General features: G+C 40.6%; 1 protein-coding gene across 1 annotated transcript in view; it reads left to right on the forward strand.

Annotated features, from left to right (window-relative positions):
* The first annotated feature begins 4,421 nt into the window (after positions 1-4,421).
* Positions 4,422-21,577, forward strand: part of LOC144513463 (calcium-binding protein 8-like) — an 81,439-nt gene continuing 64,283 nt past the window's right edge. Inside the window, exons 1-2 of the mRNA XM_078244552.1 lie at positions 4,422-4,666; positions 17,317-17,438. Coding sequence (XP_078100678.1) covers positions 4,470-4,666; positions 17,317-17,438 — 319 coding nt within the window. The 5' untranslated portion in view covers positions 4,422-4,469. The remainder of the gene's footprint in view (positions 4,667-17,316; positions 17,439-21,577) is intronic.

The raw sequence follows: 21,577 nt of genomic DNA on the forward strand, positions 1-21,577 counted from the left end.
GATTTACCCTGCAGAGATCTGAGGCTATTTTACAGAGGCGGCGTTGCTCCGCCCTGCACTTAACGCCACTTATGACAATTGTGATTGGTTAAAAGAAATGCCAATAAACCAGACCACGTTTTTCTCCCATCCCGGAATGCTGTATGGACTAGCCAGACCCTCCCTCCAGAAAATATGTTCCTATGATTCTTCTTTGCTTTCTTTGCCAAATTCCAGTCACGCCTTTTTTGATAAGCAGTCATTATTTTGTGCGCGTACAGTAAGTACTGGCCCAAAATACCCAGCAAGAGATTATTTGGTGATTTGAAGGTCAAAAAGTGAAAACACAGCTAAATTTGTTTGAAAAGTCTACATGTTTTAGACATCTAGCCTGCATAAGGCCTAACCACTGTTTAAACAGCCTTTCCCTGCATGTATTTCAGCTGGCCTTTACTACACAATGAAATATAGTTACTGAAATGTTGTTGAGACAATGGTTACAGTATATGCATAGGTGTAATTTACAGGGGGGATGGGGGGGTTACAACCCTCCCAATAATCATAACTGGCCAGTGCAATCCACCCCAAAAACCTATTATAATTTCCTTTACATACATAAAGACATTTGCACCATAAATTGATGCAGAAAAGGCAAACAACTGTTGGAGAAACATTCACCAGAATGCAGGAAATTAAGTGTTTGATGCTCAAAATTTCAATTTTGCTCAAAAGTGGAGATCTCAACCCAACCAATGTTGAACCCAAAGTTACACCCTTGGTTATATGTAATACTTTGACTTTTCAACCAAATTTTGGGGGAATATTGCAAAATGTAAAACCTATTATTAACTATTAATAAAATCTCCACTTCATGGCATTAATCTGCAACACTGAGTATCAAAAGAGCAATTTATTTAAATGAAGAAGTTGTAGATCAGCACTCTAACAGGTACTTTCCTCAAAGTGTGACAAACTTCAGCAACATGCTCAGTAAATACTTTGTATTAAATCAGGGGAATTGTGTGATATGGTTTTTGGCCAAGCAGACCAGAAGCTACTACTGCTTCTTCCCAAACAACTTACTCCGCTGTCCTTCGTGTGGGATCACCAGGTACTCTCAGACTTCCTGGGAGATGTTAACTCTTCACTGTGTCCAGGGTTCAGGGTTGTCGTCTCAGATACCCACATCTGTCGTAGAAACTTGTAGGAATGTCCAGGAGCCAAAACCACATTAGTAGAACCTTCTAAATGCACGAATGCACAGCCATACTGAGAAACTGGCTGCATGTTTTATTCACAGATCCACAAATAAGTTATTGCTCTGTCAGCAAAGACCTTGCATTCTTCACTGTCCTCTAAAACATACCAGGTAACTTTTCATTTTTGTGAGAGCAGGTGTCACTTCTTGCTCGGCTCTATTTCGAACAAAACTCATCAGTTACAGCAATGCCACCAGGTCCAAAACAGGCCCTTTTATCCTAAACACTTACCTGCAGACGGTAAAGTTGCTGGCTTGTCTGACTCATCTGTCTTGTTTCTGTCTCTGCTAGACACCAGTCAGTGTACAGTCTGAACTGGGTCATGGGTGACAGTTTTTAGCTAGAATACCTAGACGATTGGTCATCTTAAATTGGTCATCTTAAATATATATATAATTAATCAGGCTACTTTTCTAACCTATTTTCCGCCAGACATAAGTTTTCACGCTATATATATATAGTTTTTATATATTGTATATATGTTTGCCTACTTGTGAGTTTCGTCAAGCTGAGCAGAAAACAACGAAAATACCGGAAACTAGACGATTCCTATTTGAAGAAATTTTAAAAACAAAAAGAAAACTGTAGATGAAGAGGAAATGAATCGGAGAAAACGATTTGTCCTTGATCAAATAAAATGCGAAATAATAACTGCTGGAATAATACTAAAACGTTGTGGTTTTCTGGGCAACAATTAGGGCATTACTCTGAAAGTTATTACCGGAAAACAATCTTGTTTTGGCTTGCTTGATACAGGGTCACTTTTTTTTAAAATTTAGAGCCGAAGAAGAGGCGGAATAACACCGTGAAAGAAAGGTGCCCAGTTATTAGGCTATTTCTAAACGGTGCATGTAGTTCCTCCGATTGATAATGAAACAATAAACCTATTAAGGCAATCAGAAATAAACGCAGCCAATCGCTGCTCTCCTCCTCGATTGCGTGTTGATTTGGGTTGGAGCGTCTCCTTTGGTCACCGGTCTGCTCTCATCAATCCTTCCGACGCTCGACACATTTGCGTGTGGATCTGCAGCCCATGGGTTTTTACTTTGAGTCAACGCACCTGTGCAGTGAAAGGTTTTTTTTCTGACTAGACTTAAATATCCGTGAACAAAAACCGAATACGACGTGGAATAAGAGAAGAAATAACATTAAGGATGAGAGTTTGGTAAAAAGTGCAACTCGATTGAATGCGCGGTGCGCTGCTGCAGGACCTCAAAATCTGAAAAATAACATACACACAAACCAACCGGTGTTACCTTGCGTCTTTTTACGATGGGAAGAGATGACTGCACTGCTCTCCCAAAATAAAACGGTACTAATAACATAACAATCAATCCGGATCGATCAACGAGGTTGATTGAGGGGTCCACCTCAAGTCTCTAAACTGGATCCTACTGCTTGCATCGATCAGCGGATTTGATTGATCACCTTCAGACACTTAACACCCTCAAAGGTAAGTTTGGGAAATTAGACAATAAATGACCATCATTCGGAAATGAATAGACTGGAGCTCATTAGCCTGTTGATGTTTTTTTTTTCTGTCCACATTAAATCACACAAGTGCTACAAATCTGAAACTGTGTTTTTAAGACTCTTTAGTCTGGGATAATTTAGTCCAGATTTGACAAATATAGGTATATAGTGGTTTTGGATCTGGACCTGGTCTTACGTGGTCTACATATGACCCAAACAGTAAAATCTCCCTTTATTGCATTTTCACAAATAGAATAAGGCTTTCACAAATCTGAAACTGTGTTTTTAAGAATCTTTAGCCTCTCTGGGATAATTTAGTCCAGATTTGACAAGTCTGGGTACAGTGGTTTTGGATCTGGACCTGGTCCAATGTGGTCTACATATGAAAAACATCAGCTTTAAGTTTCCCTTAAATTTCCCCTTAACTGCCGAATCGGAAGCCAACTTCGGCGTCGTACAGGTGCTCGAAAGCCCACACCTGTTTGGATCGGCTGTGACCTGCGGATGTCCGTCCACTCAGAGGAGTCTTTGTTAATATCTGCTGCAGTTTTCATTATTTGATATGGTAGACAGTGCATGCTGTGGAGAATGTCTGAGAAATAAGCTTAAATAAAATAATCATTTTTAAAAACATTTTTTTTTAACTTTTACTTGTTGTGTAGTGAGATTCGCCAAAGACTGTAAAATGGCAAAATCGACTGATCCGGGTTTCATAAAGTTTTTAATTGAATTGACAGCTGATCTGGTTAAGATGAATCGCCTAGAAATAGACTATATCCGTAGATATAAAACTATCCCTCGTTTCCAGCACGACATGCTGTTTTCAAACACAAATATAGCCTATGTCTTTTAATTAGCATACCGACACTACCGCATGATGATGATAGCTGTTGCATGTATGTAGTTGGTCGCACTGATGACGAGCAGCTAACAGGATGTGTGTGTGTGTGTGTGTGCGTGCGCGCTGATCGACCGTAGCTGTGAAGCGGTTCAGCAGAGCTCTCACTGTGGACTCCCACCCACCGTCACTATCCTCCCGTTGCGCACCGTCCCCGCGCGCTTTCCCGGTGATATGTTGCTGTCTGTGTGATGTGCCTTCCCAGTATCCCCGTGTTGACCTGCAGAGCGCACTGTGAGCATAATCCACTGGGATATTAAGGCTGTGTCACCAACAGCCTCTCTTGTTCGTTCGCCTTATCTGTCAGTCTTGCTTCGTACTTTCTCCTTGTCTTTTTCTTTCTTGTGGGTTCCTGTTGGTCTGTCATTCCTTATCTGTCTGTCTGTCTACACCCTGTCTTTCTTTTTATCCGTCTGTCTCAGAGTCTCTGCCTCTCTCTTTCTTTTTGCCTCTATCTCTCTCCCTGTCTCCAGCCTCAACCGGTGTATATTGTGAGCACAGCTGCTGCAGGCAGGCAGGGCTGAGTCTGTCATTGGGACTCACTAATGAGCACTCCACTCTGTCTCCCCAGTGTGGAGGAATGTTTGCACTGGAGAGTGAGTGAGAGAGCAAAGGGGGAGAGAGGGAGTCATAGAGAGAGAGAGGGAGGGTGGGAGTGAGTGAGTGAGGAGCCAAGGAGTGGAGCATGAGAGGAGCTATTGTACCTGCTGCTCTCACTGCTCAAATATTAACAACGGGTTTCTGGGAACCGATGCCGCTGCTCTGGGACAAGCCCAAACTGTGGAGGCAGCCGGGCTCAGTGGTTTGTGGACAGGCAGTCTGCTGCTGCTGCTGTAGGCACCGCTGCATCTAATTGTCTGATGGAAGCGGAGGTCATAGAGCCCGATCCACAGGCGATGGAGCTCACGGGCATAACGCCGCCGGGGACACACTCGGAGGTAAACGGAGACTTGCCGGGCACCCCATACCTGAGGGACGGGATGGTGGACGTGATGGAGAGTCCGGCGAGCGAGCCTGTTGTGCTGCAGTATCCTGCTGAGTACAGCCACGAGTATGGGTAAGAATCAGCATGGGAGAAACAGAGAGAAAGAGTCTGTTGCTGCAGGAAGAATCTGGTAATGTGTTCGGAGAGGGCGCACTTCTGTGGGACGCTCTCGTCTCTTTTCTCAGTTTGGAGAGCATTTGACTCCTGTTTTTTTTAGTGATTGTTTGATGAATTGCCTTTGCATCCAGTTGGCTGCATTTCCAAGCAGCCTGTGTGCCTCTGCTGCACAGTCCATAGCACTGGGAAGTCATTTAACCATAAATTGCTCGCACAGAAGATTCAGGCATGTCTTATTGATCCATAGTAATATTTCCCACCCTATTGTTTACATTACAGGGACAGGTTTTATGGCAGATTTGTTTCATAACTTGGTGTTATTTTACACACCTTAGAGATAGATATGGTTGGGTGGTAAAAATCAGTTGGTAATTAATTCATTGTAACCATGACTTGGTCGATGGAACTGCTCTGTTTTTACATTGATGATCTTCTTGGTGTGCTGCAGCAGTGTATAGTATTGTCAAAGGCTCACTGTGTTTACACAGATCCATACTAGTGGACAGAGTCATCATCGGATGGCATCAAGCTACCTTACTACATGGAAACACCGAAGTGTCAATAAAATCAAAGTGTGACCAGAATACCTCACTTCTGACTTAACTTAATCTAAAGTTTATAGATTCTACAAAATCAATCTTCTTGGCTGTGTTTTAACAGTGCTGTCATTTTCTCAACTAGACATTTTTTAATGACCATTTGGCTGTTTGTTCTGTAGCAGTGATGTAAAAAATGTAAAACCACACTGAAAATTTGTAGCAAAAATTCTCTCTAAGTGTGAAAACTTTTGAAAGTATTCTGCTAATTTTCCTTTGCTGTCACATCTCTGATTGTGTAGTGATCAAAAAAGATATTTGAACAACGGCAGAGCAGTGCAGAAGGCGTTAATTGCCCTGTGTGATTCAGAGTGGATTTACCCATAAAGCAAAGCTCACCTTTCTTTTGATTTTATAGTTGGGCAGTTTTCCTTGTGATGGGAAGGAATGCCAGTTTGTAGTTGAAATGGTTAATGATTTTATATACATATAACATATATTGATGGCAAACTTACGTTTAAGGAAAACACTGATTTTATCTTTACGAGAAGTTCTCAACGGCTTTACCTGCTACGAAAGCTTAACAAATTTGAAGTGAACCAAAATATCCTGGAAACTGTATATAAAAGCTTAGTGGAAAGTGTCCTATCTTTTAACATGATCATGTGGTATGGTAACCTAAACACCCAAAGGATGAACAAACAGAGAATAAATAAAAATGATAGGGAAGCTAAAAAGCACTTAAGCAGTATTTATGAGGAACACATTACAAAATTACAAAATTATTAGTGACTCCTCCCATCCATTACACAGCGAATTTGAACTTCTACCCTCAGGGAGGTGTTTTAGAGTACCAACAACAAATAGAAACATCTTTAAGATGTTCATCCCCAATGCTGTGAAGGTGCTAAATAACACTGGGAACCGTATTTAAGAATGGAATGTAGGGCGAGGCAGACTTCTGGGTTGCAGGTTTTATGCACAGCAAGCATTTTTAGTAGGCTATATTTATCTATTTATTTACTTATTTACTTATGTAAATGTAACCTTTGTATAGTCGCTTTTTATGAAATGTATTGTCTGTTTTGTACGTCTTAGCTATGTACTGTTTGTAATGTCCTGTCTCTCTTGTATTCTTGTACCCTTAGTGAAACCGACGAAAAATGTTCACATCTGTGGACAATAAAGGTTTGCATATTCATATTCGTATTCGTATTCGTGGTCTACCTTGAAAGGGGAATTACATCCTGCTGGTAACTTGGTGTATTTAAACTATAGGACTGGTGTCTTTTCTCAACATATATCTTAAGACTTACTCCTAAAGATGTCAGTGTCATGGTCCTATTTAGAAAGTTGATTTTGTGGCCGGACAGTGTCTGCTGTCGGTACACAATGTTCTGCTTGTGTCCCCTCAGTATCGGCCCATTGCTATTGGCTGTATTTCTGCAGGGTCTGATGTGAGAAATTGCCATCTGGCTTCCTTGTCATGCAGAACGCTTTGAATAAAGCAGTGCTCTTTTCATCAGGTTCCACACTCTTCAATAGTCAAGACTCTGAACTGAGGGCTGGTTTGGTACTCTAGTGTGGTCGTGGGCTGATTATTCATTTCTTATAGAAAGAGAAGGAGATTTGGCACTCTGCTCGCAGGACTGATGGCATGCAGTTATAAAGTTTCAAAAGAAGATCAATATGTACTTATAGTCTGTTTACTGTCAGGCATACAGAATCGACTTGGACAAAAATCGGTAACACTTTACTTGAAGGTATCTACATAAGAGTGACATGACACTGTCATGACACATGAACCCTAACCCTAACTCTAACCTTGACCATAACTTGTCATGACAAAAACCGAATTACACTTTATGTCATAAACGTTTATGACTTGTTTATAATGTTTATGACACGTTCATGACAGTGTCATGTCACTTTTATGTAGATACCTTCAAGTAAAGTGTAACCCAAAAATATTCTAATGAATACTGCTCGGCATTTTAAAAGGACAAGATGAAATCTCTTTAACAATTTGTTCAATTATTATTATAACAGTTTGACTAATCACATATGAAATATACACTTACTAGTAAGTGTAGGTCTCTGTGAGACATTGCTTGTTTCTGGACAATTAAGAGATTCTTATGACATAAATATTCATCACCTTATATGAAAGTGCAACATGTTTGAATTGTAGTGCTAAGACTATTCATCAGTTATTTCCTCGACAGAAAATTTAGCGAAAAGTGTTTTGATAATCAATTCATTGGTTAAGTCATTTAACAAGCTAACACAACAAATATCTGCTGTTTCCAGATTATCCAATGTGGTGATTGTCTGCTTTGTATTATTGTATATTGCATATAATAGTTTTGGACTTTAAAAAAGTGGTCTGAATACATTCTGGATTCTCAGATCTTTGAATTTCTTGTCCTTTTGACAAAAAAAAAAAATGATTTAAGAAAAAAAAAAGACAGATACGTTTAGAATTGCCTTTTGGTTTCTAGGTGTCCTGTCCTGACGCCTGTATGTTAGGGTGTGACACTAATCTACAGTGTGATGTCCAGTTGCGGAATGAGTTCATCATGACTTCCTGCCGGTTATTTGAGGGCATGCTGCATTTCGATGACAACATTGTTAATATGGCTTCTACCTCCAGGGTCAAAGTGTTTTGATCATTGTCATCTTTGTCTTATCCATGAAGTGTCAGTACAAGTAGTGCTTTCCGTGTAAGGCATACAACTTCAGTGGAGGTGGTTTTATTTATGTGGCTGCTGTAATTTGATTTAGTTCTGCCGTGACCCAGTCTTAACAGCACTGGGAAGACTTAAAAGGACTATAATGATGCAAGAATAGTTTGTTTACTGTCAGGCTACCTTGAAATAGTTGTACTGTGGAGGACTGGAAATACACTTTAAAAAGTAAACCAGACTATGCATATGCTCTGAATGTTTTTTTTTTAGTTTTTTCAAGTTTAAAATCTCATACCGTTGCAACCCTAATTCTGATCTTTATCTGCAGCCACCCTTTTTTCTCAGCTGTCAAACTCAAACTGTCACTCCTAGTAACCTCATGTCTAAGTGACAGGTTTATTATAGTGTGCAAACATCTTCAGGCTTAAATTTGGAGCACAAGAAAGAGCTGAGTGTCAGGTTGTCCACCTGCATGAAGCTGGCCCCCCATGTCATCCAAACTTTATTAAAAACACTGCTATTCATTTGTGCTACGTTTGTGCCGGTTTGTGCCGTAAAAATGATCGTTTGTGCTGTTAGGGGTTTTAAATAATTCAGCTTTACATTTTCTGGCCAGTGATGTCACCCAGCCCCCCATTAATGTCCAAATCTCCCCAAAATGGTCTCAGTCGTTTGTGCTACGTTTGTGCTGATTTGTGCTGTTAAAAAAACAAACATTTGACACGATAATTTTTACGGCACGAACTGGCACAAACTAATAGCAGTGTTTTTAATAATTTTTGGATGACATGGGGGGCCAGCTTCAAGCAGGTAGGTTGTCCTTGTGATAAAATGTCACAGGTCCAATCACAGCTAGTGCAGCCATCAACAACCCGGTTGTCCTGTCAATCCAACGTGTCCTTGAGCCAGATACTGAATCCAGACTTAATCTCTATAAGTTACTTTGGATAACAGCATCAACTAATGGCCTCAACGGGATGTAGAATGTGAGTTACTATCTTATAAAACTGGGGCAGGTTTATTCTGCTTTTAGTGTCACATGCATGTGTGATTTTAAACATTCTTACCGTGTCCTTGTCAGTATAGATGCACCAGCTTGACGAAAACAGTTAGCTGTCCTTAGGCCTCCATACTTTCACACAAGAGGGCTTCATTACAAGCCATTTAAAAGTAATGAGTAAAACGGAAACAATTAGCTGTTTAATTGATTAGTGGCTGGGCTCTCAACTGTGAAGATTTGCTTCTTTTTTGGTTTAATTTAAATGTAAATTGGATTTTGGACTTTTGGTCAGACAAAAAAAAACACTTTAAGTGTTCGAACTCTTTGAAACCGATGAGCAGAACTAGCTTATGCTATTTTATAGAATAAATAATGAATTAGTCATTGAAAAAACTAATACAGTGAAAATAATTGTTCATCGCAGCCCTGTTGTAAGGGGGGGGGGGGGCATCTGTGTGTATCCTTAAAGAGTAGGGGATGTAGAATTTGTCAGCAGCTTGCTCGGTAAAATACTGACGTACCATCCAGTGATTTTATCTCTAAGTCATTTTTTATGGCATTTATTTTTATCAGCCAGTCAATCTGACTATTAAATCCCAGAATCCTCGCCTCTTTTTCTATTAAACTCATACATCACAGTGTGCAAGGAATAGCGATCTGATGAGGAAAAAAAATAGATGTGGTCTTGGTTGAGGCTGTGGCGATTACTTCCTGATTTAAGTGGTTACTGTATGTTGCTCTGCTCTTGAAGGGCAAATCAGCTGAGACCTTGATCAATTTAATCAAATGTAATGGTACTGAAAGGCTGTGAACAGCTCTGTTCAACACGGTCTTCCCAAGGGGTTGCAGATCAGGTGTTTTACTGTTTCATCACATTATCTCACAGCTCATCTACTGCATTGATAAACATTATATCTTGATGAGGTATTATGGTGAAACATTGCAGTAAAATCTTATCGCCTCCTAATGTGCCATGCTCTCTCTGTTCTCATAAACACATCTACATCTTTGTTTGTTTTCCAGTGATGTCAGGTTTCGTACTTCTTGGTGCATTCGCTCCTTCGGAGATATTTGAAATGAACAAATGAATTGGTGTTAAGTGATACAGAAGCTATTTTTTGTGTCAGTAACACTAAGAAGCCGGCTCATCGTGGCTGTCAAAAGCTCCAAAACAGCAAATCGTTACGCAGTTTGTTTTGGCAGGAAAGGCTGTGTTCTTTGAGGAAGCCTCAAAGAATCTGAGCAGCGATAAGGATTCTGCTAGGACAACTAATTCCCCTCAATAAACATACATGAACATTAAGTCTTAGTTATAGCATCAAATACCACATGAGGAGGCGGTTGGGTTGGTGAAAGAAGCTGCAGCAGTAAACAATATGAGCGTGGCAGTTCATAATGTCCGCGCTGTACACCTGCATGAATAATAATGAGGTGTTACGAGCAGTGAATGAGCCAGTGATTACCAAGCTGTTATGAAACAGCTGTTGACAATCAGCCAATACAAGGGCAACTTTAGTGCCCTGCCTGAACATACGCTATGTTTCACTTAATTTGTCGATTACATATTGAAATTGCGAGCCAACAGTCCAAAGCCCAACGATATTCAAATGACTATGGTCTTAAAGAGAAAAAACAGAAAATCAAATCACATTTGGGAAACCGGAACCAATGCAATGTGGGCTCGATAAATAAATGATGTAGTTTCATTCTTGACCTTAGAAGCAACAGTTGAGAAAACAATGTCACCACAAGGTCCATTTAGAACCAAACTGCTACTAAATGGAGCTTGTGGCTGAGATTGTTTTCAATTAATTCAGTTAAAGCTGCAGTAAAGCAAAAAAAACAAAACAGGATTTGAAGTAGACCTCTTCCTACAGCTCTCCCTCTCCCCTCTCGGTCGCACAGGCTGTGCAGAACAGCCAATAGGCAGTGTTGGGCAAGTTACTTTTAAAAAGTAATTAGTTACAGTTACTAGTTACTTCTTCCAAAAAGTAACTAAATTAGTTATTCAGTTACAAATTATTAAAGTAACTAGTTACTTCAGAAAGTAACTATTGCGTTACTTTCAAGTACATTTTTAAATGCTCAAATGTGACCCCACCCCCACCTACCCCTCTTTAATGGAACTTAAAATACATGTGCATGTTCAATTATTCATGATAAATCTGAATATTATAATGAAATGGACACTTAATACAATACATTATTAACAGAAACAATGTACACACATCTAAACTATTGTAATGTTGCTGTGGGACAAAGTGAGACTAGCCTCCAATCAAATGCCATGTATGTAGATATTATGTTTATATAGTGGATCGATACAAATAACACAACACCTCAAGCAGGCCACAACTGGGCAAAAATTGCATTATGCTTGTTAAGCACTATTCCAAAAATAAATAACAAATATATAGGCTACACTCTTTGTAGTGCAAATACAGTGGTGTGAAAAAAGTGTTTGCCCCCTTCCTCATTTCCTGTTCCTTTGCATGTTTGTCACACTTAAGTGTTTCGAACATCAAACCAATTTAAACAAAAGTCAAGGACAACACAAGTAAACACAAAATGCAATTTGTAAATGAAGGTGTTTATTATTAAAGGAGAAAAAAAATCCAAACCATCATGGCCCTGTGTGAAAAAGTGATTGCCCCCCTTGTTAAAACATACTATAACTGTGGTTGTCCACACCTGAGTTCAATTTCTCTAGCCACACCCAGGCCTGATTATTGCCACACCTGTTCACAATCAAGGCATCACTTAAATAGGAGCTGCTTGACACAGTAAGGTCCACCAGAAGATCCTTAAAAGCTACACATCATGCCGAGACCCAAAGAAATTCAGGAACAATTGAGAAAGAAAGTAATTGAGATCTATCAGTCTGGAAAGAGTTATAAAGCCATTTCCAAAGCTTTGGGAATCCAGCGAACCACAGTGAGAGCCATTATCCACAAATGGCGAAGACATGGAACAGTGGTGAACCTTTCCCAGGAGTGGCCGGCCGCCCAAAATTACCCCCAAGAGCGCAGCGACGACTCATCCAAGAGGTCACAAAAGACCCCCACAACAACGTCCCAAAGAACTGCAGGCCTCACTTGCCTCAGTTAAGGTCAGCGTTCATGCCTCCACCATCAGGAAAAGACTGGGCAAAAATGGCCTGCATGGCAGAGTTCCAAGGAGAAAACCACTGCTGAGCAAAAAAGAACATCAAAGCTCGTCTCAATTTCTCCAGAACACATCTTGATGATCCCCAAGACTTTTGGGACAACATTCTGTGGACCGATGAGACAAAAAGTGGAACTCTTTTGGAAGGTGTGTGTCCAAGTATATCTGGCGTAGAAGGAACACTGCATTTCATAAAAAAGAACATTATACCAACTGTAAAATATGGTGGTGGTAGTGTGATGGTCTGGGGCTGTTTTGCTGCTTCAGGACCTGGAAGACTTGCCGTGATAAAAGGAACTATGAATTCTGCTGTCTACCAAGAGATCCTGAAGGAGAATGTCCGACCATCTGTTCGTGTACTCAAGCTGAAACGAACTTGGGTTCTGCAGCAGGACAATGATCCTAAACACACCAGCAAGTCCACCACCGAATGGCTGAAGAAAAAACTAAATGAAGACTTTGGAGTGGCCTAGCCAAAGTCCTGACCTGAATCCTATTGAGATGTTGTGGTATGACCTTAAAAAGGCCGTTCATGCTCGAAAAACCCTCTAATGTAACTGAATTAGGACAATTCTGCAAAGATGAGTGGGCCAAAATTCCTCCAGGACGCTGTAAAAGCCTCATTGCACGTTATCGCAAACGCTTGGTTGCAGTTGTTGCTGCTAAGGGTGGCCCAACCAGTTATTAGGTTTAGGGGGCAATCACTTTTTCACACAGGGCCATGATGGTTTGGATTTTTTTTCACCTTTTAATAATTAACACCTTCATTTACAAATTGCATTTTGTGTTTACTTGTGTTGTCCTTGACTATTGTTTAAATTGGTTTGATGTTCGAAACACTTAAGTGTGACAAACATGCAAAGGAACAGGAAATGAGGAAGGGGGCAAACACTTTTTCACACCACTGTACTACACTACATGTGTGTGTGTGTGTGTGTGTGTGGGCACACACACACACACACACACACAGGTGTAGGTGATATAGCGAGGGAGAAGTGAGAGAGTGATGCGATTAGCTTTGGAGCGAGTAGTGACTCTAGAGTCATAGTGAGAGAAACAAAGTGTCTCCCCTGTTCTTTCTGACCACGGTAGGAAATCTGTAGCAGGAAAAGTTAACCGTCTCCTTGATTTCATAACGCCATACCTGTCTCTCTCTCGTTGACTGACTCGCTTGTGTTGTTCGTTGTGTGTCTGACTATGCGTGCTTTCGAACACCCGCCCAACTCTACCTCTGATTGCCGTGACATTTTACTCAACCTCAGCCAATCGTCAGCATGTATGCTCTTGCGTCGTGCACTGCCCACTAACCAAGGAAGAACAGTAAAAAAAAGTATTTGCCTCTCGGCTCAGACTCAGAGATCTAGTTGGTCTGATGAAAAAAAACAGCTTCAAATATAGTAACGCGCTGCAGTTTTTGGCAGTAACGGTAACGGCGTTATTAAGATGGGAAGAGTAATCAATTAGATTACTCGTTACTGAAAAAAGTAACGCCGTTATTTATAACGCCGTTATTCCCATCACTGCCAATAGGAAAGCTTTCTCTCTCTGAAATGACCTGTAATTGGTTACAGGCTAGATTTTCTAAAACAGAGCAAAGAGGAGATGCAGAACTGTAATTTTCTCGCCAAAAACAAATTGCCTACTACAGCTTTAATTGATGAAAGTACTGAACAGGCTTTTGCACTTGCCAGCCTCCAAACCTCCTACAGTACATCGTTGACCTATCTCCAACTTGTCATTGAACAACATTCTGGTCCTTGTTGCTAAGCGTGGCTGGTCATCATAGCGACGCCGCAGGAAACTGCCGTGACATAACGCGACACACACACAGAACGTCGAAGGTGTGTAGTTTTTGATTCTCGCCATGTGTCTGTTGCCACAGCCAGAAGACACATTTTGTTTCAAAAGAAGCTGGAGGCAGCAAAAAAAACACAGCTGGCTAGACTATTTAAAACTGGCGGGTTTGTTCAGGACACGCCCCCCCCACTCGCTAGCAGTGATGACGCAGTGATTAGTGACGATTCTCTCCGACCAATCAGTAGTCTGCAGGTTTTCATGTCACCTTTTGGTATCGCCTCAGCTTGCTTGGAATCTCGACGGAGGTGATACTAACAAAAGTACCTGTTGGCAGGTACCGGGGACTTTTTTTTATAATGGAAAAACAAAAAAGGCGAGTAGAGTCGAGGCGAGTCGAGCAGGTACCATGTAATGGAAAAACACCATAAGTGTCAGAAACGTGATAAAACTCATAATGGAATCCACAATAACCTAACCCTACATGATTATCAACTACAATATGGAACACATTAAACATACACATAGCTGACTTTTGCCATTGTAAAGCCAAAGAGCTAACGTTTGAGCTGCATGACATTACTGCCTATTAAATCCCAGAATCCTAAGTGAACAGTCTGCGCCGAAGAATTATGAAATGTATGTCGTCTGCATGGTTAATAATTTTGGATCAATATTTCGTCATGTTGGTCGCAGTCATGCAAAACAAAACCCAGGATAGTAAACACCTGCGTCAAACAGCTGACAATATATGGGTTGGCTCGTAACAATTATATGGAAAGAATGGACAAGAGTGGCATTGTAATATTCATAATGACAGCTGAGATGAGTGAATAATTGATGAATTAGAAAATGAAAAATCCTGACATTACGTGCGAGGAAAGCTGATTGTAAAAAACGAAACAAAGCTTAAGTTGCAGACGTCTTGATATGCACGCTTATTAAACTGACAAACAAGAAAGATGCAGTGACCAATTTACAATTTGGGAGGTAACGGATGGCTGGCAGCTCCAACCAGTGAAACATGAGCATTTGTAGGTGCTGGACATAGGGGTTAAAACGGAGCAAATAGAAGAAAAAATAAATAATAGAAAAAAAACAACAGTGAAGTTAAATTGTATATTACTGTACAACACAATGTTCCTGTTAATTTCACTGCTGAGAAAAAAACAGAGTTGAAATTTCCTTTGCTTCTGGTTGGCTCAGATTAAACACATTGAACAGTTTTCTTTCATACAGCATGATTTGTTGAACTGAATATGATATTGTGCAACACATACCATTCTTTGTTTTTATTTATTTATTTCTTTTTGGGGGAATTTTTTTGCCTTTATTTGAAAAAGGACAGTGTATAATTGGGGAGAGAGAGAGAGGGGTATGTTGTACTGTACATGCAACACAGATCCCATATCTGGAATTGAACCCAGGACGTTCCAGTTCCAGTGTATGGCATACTGTAAACACCCGGCTACCAAGGTGCTCCATGACAGCCTTGTTTAAAAAGCTAAGAAATTGTTATTCTGTCCTGCTATTGTCTTACTGCGTCCTTATAATGCATGTGTTTTACATGGTTACTAATGGCTTTATTCATGATTAGCACTAGCTAATAAAGACTTGATGACTAATTAGAAAGGGACTAAAGCAATTATAAAGAGTCATGAGTTTCTTAAAGTTGATTAAAGACATCATGTATGCAGTTGTAAATAACATAATAACAACAACAAATATGTGATAGCCAGTCCTTTCAAAAGGTCTTAATGTGTTTGTTCATTGACAGGTTTTCAACCAACTCAAAAATGGCCTCTTACTGATAAAGCATTAATAACTTTAATAAAACATTGGGTATAACTACAGGATGCCTCTGAATGCCCTGGCAAAGTCTACTATATGTAATTGTTTAATAAGAGATGGGGAGGACAGTTGAAGAATTGGACTCATTCACCTCAAGAGAGCATACATTTGTTAATGTGGTTAGCAACCTGGGACAGCAGGCTGCAGCCTGCAAGAGCAGAACGGCTGCATATCAAACTTTTGTATTGTCAAAGCGCGTGGTTCACTTTTAGAGGTTTGTGTTATCAAAGCTCTTTTGTTGCTGACGAATTACTTGTGAGGCTTACTTGACTCTGCAGAAATATGATGTTCAGTTCAGCTGATAAAAGAGACAAACGCATTGAGAAGCTTCAGAGCAGTTCATGTGTTGTGCTCTGCTCTCTCAGCCCATTTTGAACTCCTCATTCTGTCTCAGAAGCATCTCCTCAAAGTGCTCATTGAGAAGAAATCCAATTAGAGTGGAGGAAGTAGTCGCCGACTCTCTCTCTCTGCTCTCTGTGCTCTTTTTTTCCTCCTGTGCCCTTGGGCTTCGATTTGTTGAATAATTAATTGCTTCAGTCACATTTGCACATACAGTACACATGGCGCCTTTTCTCTAACACACACACACACACACACACACACACACACACACACACACACACACACACACACACATTCACTACATTTAACCCTAGTTATACGAGTCTCCCTCTCTGTGCGACTTCCCATTTAGCGAATGAGTTCTGCTTCATTTATGGATCTCGTTTATAATTTGCCCCTTGGACTTTCATTTGTTTTAGCTTCACTAATATCACAAATTGCCAAACCAGCTTCCTGTTGCTGATTATGGGTTCACATTTCATGTTGCTTTTTTACTTAATTTTAAGTTTAGTTGGAACCTTTGTACACCTCATAACTTTATTCATGATAAGTGACTATAGCTGGTTTCATTTACAATAGTCTATATCCACAACATTCCACTAAAGGGATTGCTCCGGTGCCGCAGGAAATTCTGCCTGATGCATGTCTTTTCATCGATATCCGTTTCCTTCCGCTTTCTTTGTGTTGGAATTAAAACCAGTGGATTTCTGAGGACTATGGTTAACTGCTCCTCAGATCTCTGCAGGGTAAATCCAGACAGCTAGCTAGACTATCTGTCCAATCTGAGTTTTCTCTCACACGACTAAAACAACTTTTGAACGTACACATGTTCCACCAAAACAAGATCCTTCCTGAGGCAGCGGCACCGTGTGGAGCTTAGCGCCGCCCATGACGAATGTGATTGTTTTACAGAAATGCCAATAAACGAGAGCACGTTTCTCTCCCATCCTGGAATGCTGTGTGGACTAGCCAGACCCTCCTCCGCAGCGCTATGGAGGAAGGTCTGTCAAAGCGAGACTACATGTACAGGGATGTTGCAGTGACCATGAAAAATCCTGCATGGGAGTTTCCCCCTGCTGATAAACATTGCTTAGAAACGTGTGTAATGTGTGGCGCTTTTAATTGGTGTTTGTGTTGAGAACTAATCTTCCAAAGAAACCCAAGAGGGAAATCTCTCGCTCCTCCCTTTCCTTCACTGCTGTCTAAAGGTTTCCTTCTGTTGTCTCTCAGGGAGAAGATGCCGTTCCACCATGTGACGGCAGGCCTGCTCTACAAGGGGAACTATCTGAGCCGCTCGCTGTCGGACAGTGACAGCGATGTGCTGGCCAGCATATCCGTGGAGGAGCTTCATGGTAAGGTTTCTCAATAAACTGCCTGGCTGTTGTCCTGCATTATGCTTAATGTCTATTTAAAGTGATTTAGCTGCTGCCTGCCTGCCTATTTAATCCCAACATTGGCAACATTTTACTTTAAATGAAGATGAGCAGATTACATTTTAACAGCTTCTGTATGTTGTTACTGTAACCTGAAAAACATTCTTACATCTATCTATAAAGCGGGAACAGCACCCACACATGCGCAGTACGCGGAAGCATATCTGTCCTCTCTGCATGTCGACGTGGGGCTCCAACACACACACACACACACACACACACACACGGGTGCGGACAGAGCGAAGCTACGTTGCCTCTGCAGTTTGTTTAAAGTGCTCATATTATGCTCATTTTCAGGTTCATAATTGTATTTAGAGGTTGTACCAGAATAGGTTTACATGGTTTAAAGTGCCCATATTATGAAATAATCACTTTTTCTTGGATGTTGTTATTTTGTGTGTCTGGTGCTTCCACACGCATAAAAAAACAAAAAAACATCCATGCTGTTTTGAGTGAGATACGGGTTGTATCTCACTCTCAATGTAACCTGCCTTCAGTCTCCGGCTGAGCTGTTCAAAATCTGCAGGGTTTTCCACGTCACTAGCCGAAACGAGGACAGAGACCTGAACACAAAGGGTGAAAAGAGGAGCTGCAGCAATGTGCAGTACAACAAAAATATGGTGTTTTTTGATAATTAAACCATATAAACCTATTCTGGTACAACCTCTAAATACAATTATGAACCTGAAAATGAGCATAATATTGCCACTTTAATTTTCAAAAAACACCATGTTTTTGTTGTACGGCACATTGCTGCAGCTTCTCTTTTCACCCTGTGTATTGAGCTCTCTGTTCTAGCTACCGAGTGAGGCATCTCACTTCTGTACCATTATTGTTGGGAGTCGCACATGCGCAGTAGCTAGGTAAGCACCGCTAGCTAGTCAGTTGCAGAGTATGAGAGAGTGCCATGCTAGCAGCTAGGTGAGCATTATAACGTGTTACAAAGTGACGCACGTTTGTCACTGAAGTAAAGGCTGGACTACAATAGAGCTGTTTGGAGTAGTTTGTGAACAGTGTTTTCTCTGGAAGATGGTAAGTCCCTTTTAGGTGGACGTCAGGCTTTTTCACTGTAAACCTATAACATGCACAAAAAGATATATAACACATTCAAGGAAAGGGGAAAAGCCCAAAAAGCATAATATGAGCGCAGTTGCAAGTATAGTTGCACTTTTCAAAACTCCACGCGGACATGATTCGCTGCAATATAATATAATGGGGAGCAGAAAGCAGCAGTTAACACTTCCTCTCAGACCAAGGGGGTAAGCCTCTCCCTGGAACGCATAGCACCTATGGCGCCATTTTGATGCTACCAACCCATCACCTCCCGTTAGCATTCCATTGACTGCCATTCATTTTGGCGCCACTTTGACAGCAAATAACTTTACATCTGAAGTGTTTAAAGACTTTATTTGTCCATTGTATATTTCTAAAAAAAACACGATAATGTATAAAAGGCTCGATTACCTTGTATCTCACGTTATGGCTCCATAGCAGACGTTTTTATAAAAATAGGCTAACGATTGTGTCGTAACCACGCGACTTACTGTCGCATAGTAGAGGAATCAGTGGCGCAAAAAGTGGGTATGAGCTATAGCATATAGCGGCGCCCCTATGCGATGGTTAAAAGCGATGGTTAAAAAAAAAAAAAAAATCTTTTTTTGGTATTTTCAATATGTAGCTGCTGTTGTGCGTTTCTAAATCATTTCTACATTTTCTCAATGTTATTATATACCATTTTAGAGGACTAATAGGCTAGAGTAGGCACCCTGTCTCATAAGATTCCATCATAGAATGTTGACATAGAAGAGGGAGGGGGAAGGGAGCGGGTGGGCGCAGTGAGCGCTGAGTGAGCAGGTGCGAGCATACGAGCAGTAAGTTGCCGTCTATTAAAAAAGAACAAAGCAAAACAGCTGTTGGGGCTAAAAATAGAAAAAGAAAGAGGGAAAAGGAGATAACATGTCCAGGGATGCGACAGCAGTTAAATAAGTGGATGGTGAGAGGCAACAGGTAGGATTTAAAGTGTGACGTCTGTGCTTGGAGGCTTGCAAATCCATGCAGACTAGCTAGCGTTTGCTAACACTGGGAATGTAGCAGCCAAATGGGGGTTTACCATGGAATCATGCATTAATTTGCTACCAAACTTGGAGGCTTGAAAATATTCATGTTAACAGACTAGCTGACAGCTTGACTAGCTAGTGTTTGCTAACACTAGCAGCTAAAGTGGGGTTTACGGCTAGCTTACAATATGCAAAACCAAGGTTGCTGAGCTAAAAATTGATAAATATAAGGTAGCATGTACAATAAATGACAAGAATCTGGAAAACATAACTAATGCTATAACTCTGGTTTATCATTGAATCATGCATAGATTTGCCAAACTAGGAGGCTTGCAAATATTCATGTTAACAGACTGTTCTCAGACTAGCTAGTGTTTGCTAACACTAGCAGCTAAAGTGGGGTTTACGGCTAGCTTAATGCAAACCAATGTTGCTGATAGCTACATTTAGATTTTGGTTAAACCCTATGGTACCAATCCCATGCATGACATATCTCAATTTTATTAAGGTAAAATAACAACTGGTAAATATAAGGTAGCATGCACAATAAATGACAAGAAGAAAGATAAATAAATATGAAAAAAATATATAAATATTTAAAATACAAAATGTGAATGTAATTTCAACAGCAGTACAACCTTACTGCATAATAGTTGTCTTATCTGATGCCATCACTAGGCTGATTTAAGAACTGAATTTAGGCTGCTATATTTAACAGTGTTAACTGAGTTCATTTCATTCAGGTGTGAGGATGGTGGATCAGGAAAGGCAGGGGAAGGCAACAGGTAGGTCTAACATTAGGTAGAAGTGTAGGGGGGGGGGGGACTTGATACCAACAGATTCATTTCTTCATATTATTGATATGGAAAAACTAATGAAAAATCTATTACATAATGTTTGTTTGACATTATGTCTTAGTGGAGAAGAACACAGGCAAGGAGTGAATGAGACAGACATGAGGTCGGCGATAGCATCAGGTAGAGATGAGACCAGTGATGACATCAGGTAGAGATGAGACCAGTGATGACATCAGGTAGGAGTTCTATTAGACCACACAACACTAAATGTCCAGTATGGTTTGAAGTTCTGTTGACCAACCTATTCACTGTGTCCTTTTTGGGGGAAGAAATAGTGCAGACAGAGATGGAAAGCCACTCACCACTCAAATCACATCAAACAGGGGTGATGATTAGGTTTCCAATTGTCACAGTTTGGTTGCCAAGGGTAACCGGGCAACCATTAACGTCGCTGATATACTTTAAAATAAACCTTTATTATTTAAAGCCCATACATGATGGTGTCCGGCACTTTTTTAATTTTGTTTTTTTTTTGGGGGGGGGGGGCGCCAAAATTGTTGCTGCATACCCCTCTGACAATGGGTAGTTGTGCCACTGAGAGAAATTACCATATAGTACAGGAGAAGCTCGCAGGCAGTTAAGTTTAATTACTAATGTTAACTAGCATTTTAGCTAGCAATAATTAGCCTGTGCCCATGTTATCTCCTTACATATACCTACGCTCTCCGTCTCTGTAAGATTGTGAATGATTGAGATTTCTCTTGGCACAGCTACCAGAAGACTTCCAACTATCAGACAGGTTGCTCACGTCACATCTACGTCTTCGAGCTCAGTTGGAGGCTGCGCAGTAACGCTCAGCCATCACCGGAAAAGTGCTTCTAAAGGCCTTCACTGGTCTCCATCCAGAGCAACCTGATCTGTTGGTCCAGTTTATATACTGTCTTTGTCTCAGACTGACAAGCACAACAGGGTTATTAATGCCCTGGTGACAGACTGACAGGCTGGAGGTTGTAGGGCAAGGCAACTATATTTCTGTAGCACATTTAAGCAACTTGCAATTTAAAGTAGTTTACATAAAACATTAAAGAGCAGTTAAAAAGAGATAGAAAATAAAAACAAGGCAAAAATAGAATAAGATCAGAATACAAGTATAAAAGTTCCAGTGTAAGAAATGAATAGTTATCTGATTTGATAGGTTGTAGGG

The sequence above is a fragment of the Sander vitreus genome, chromosome 3 (assembly GCF_031162955.1).
Source record: "Sander vitreus isolate 19-12246 chromosome 3, sanVit1, whole genome shotgun sequence".
Lineage (NCBI taxonomy): Eukaryota > Metazoa > Chordata > Actinopteri > Perciformes > Percidae > Sander > Sander vitreus.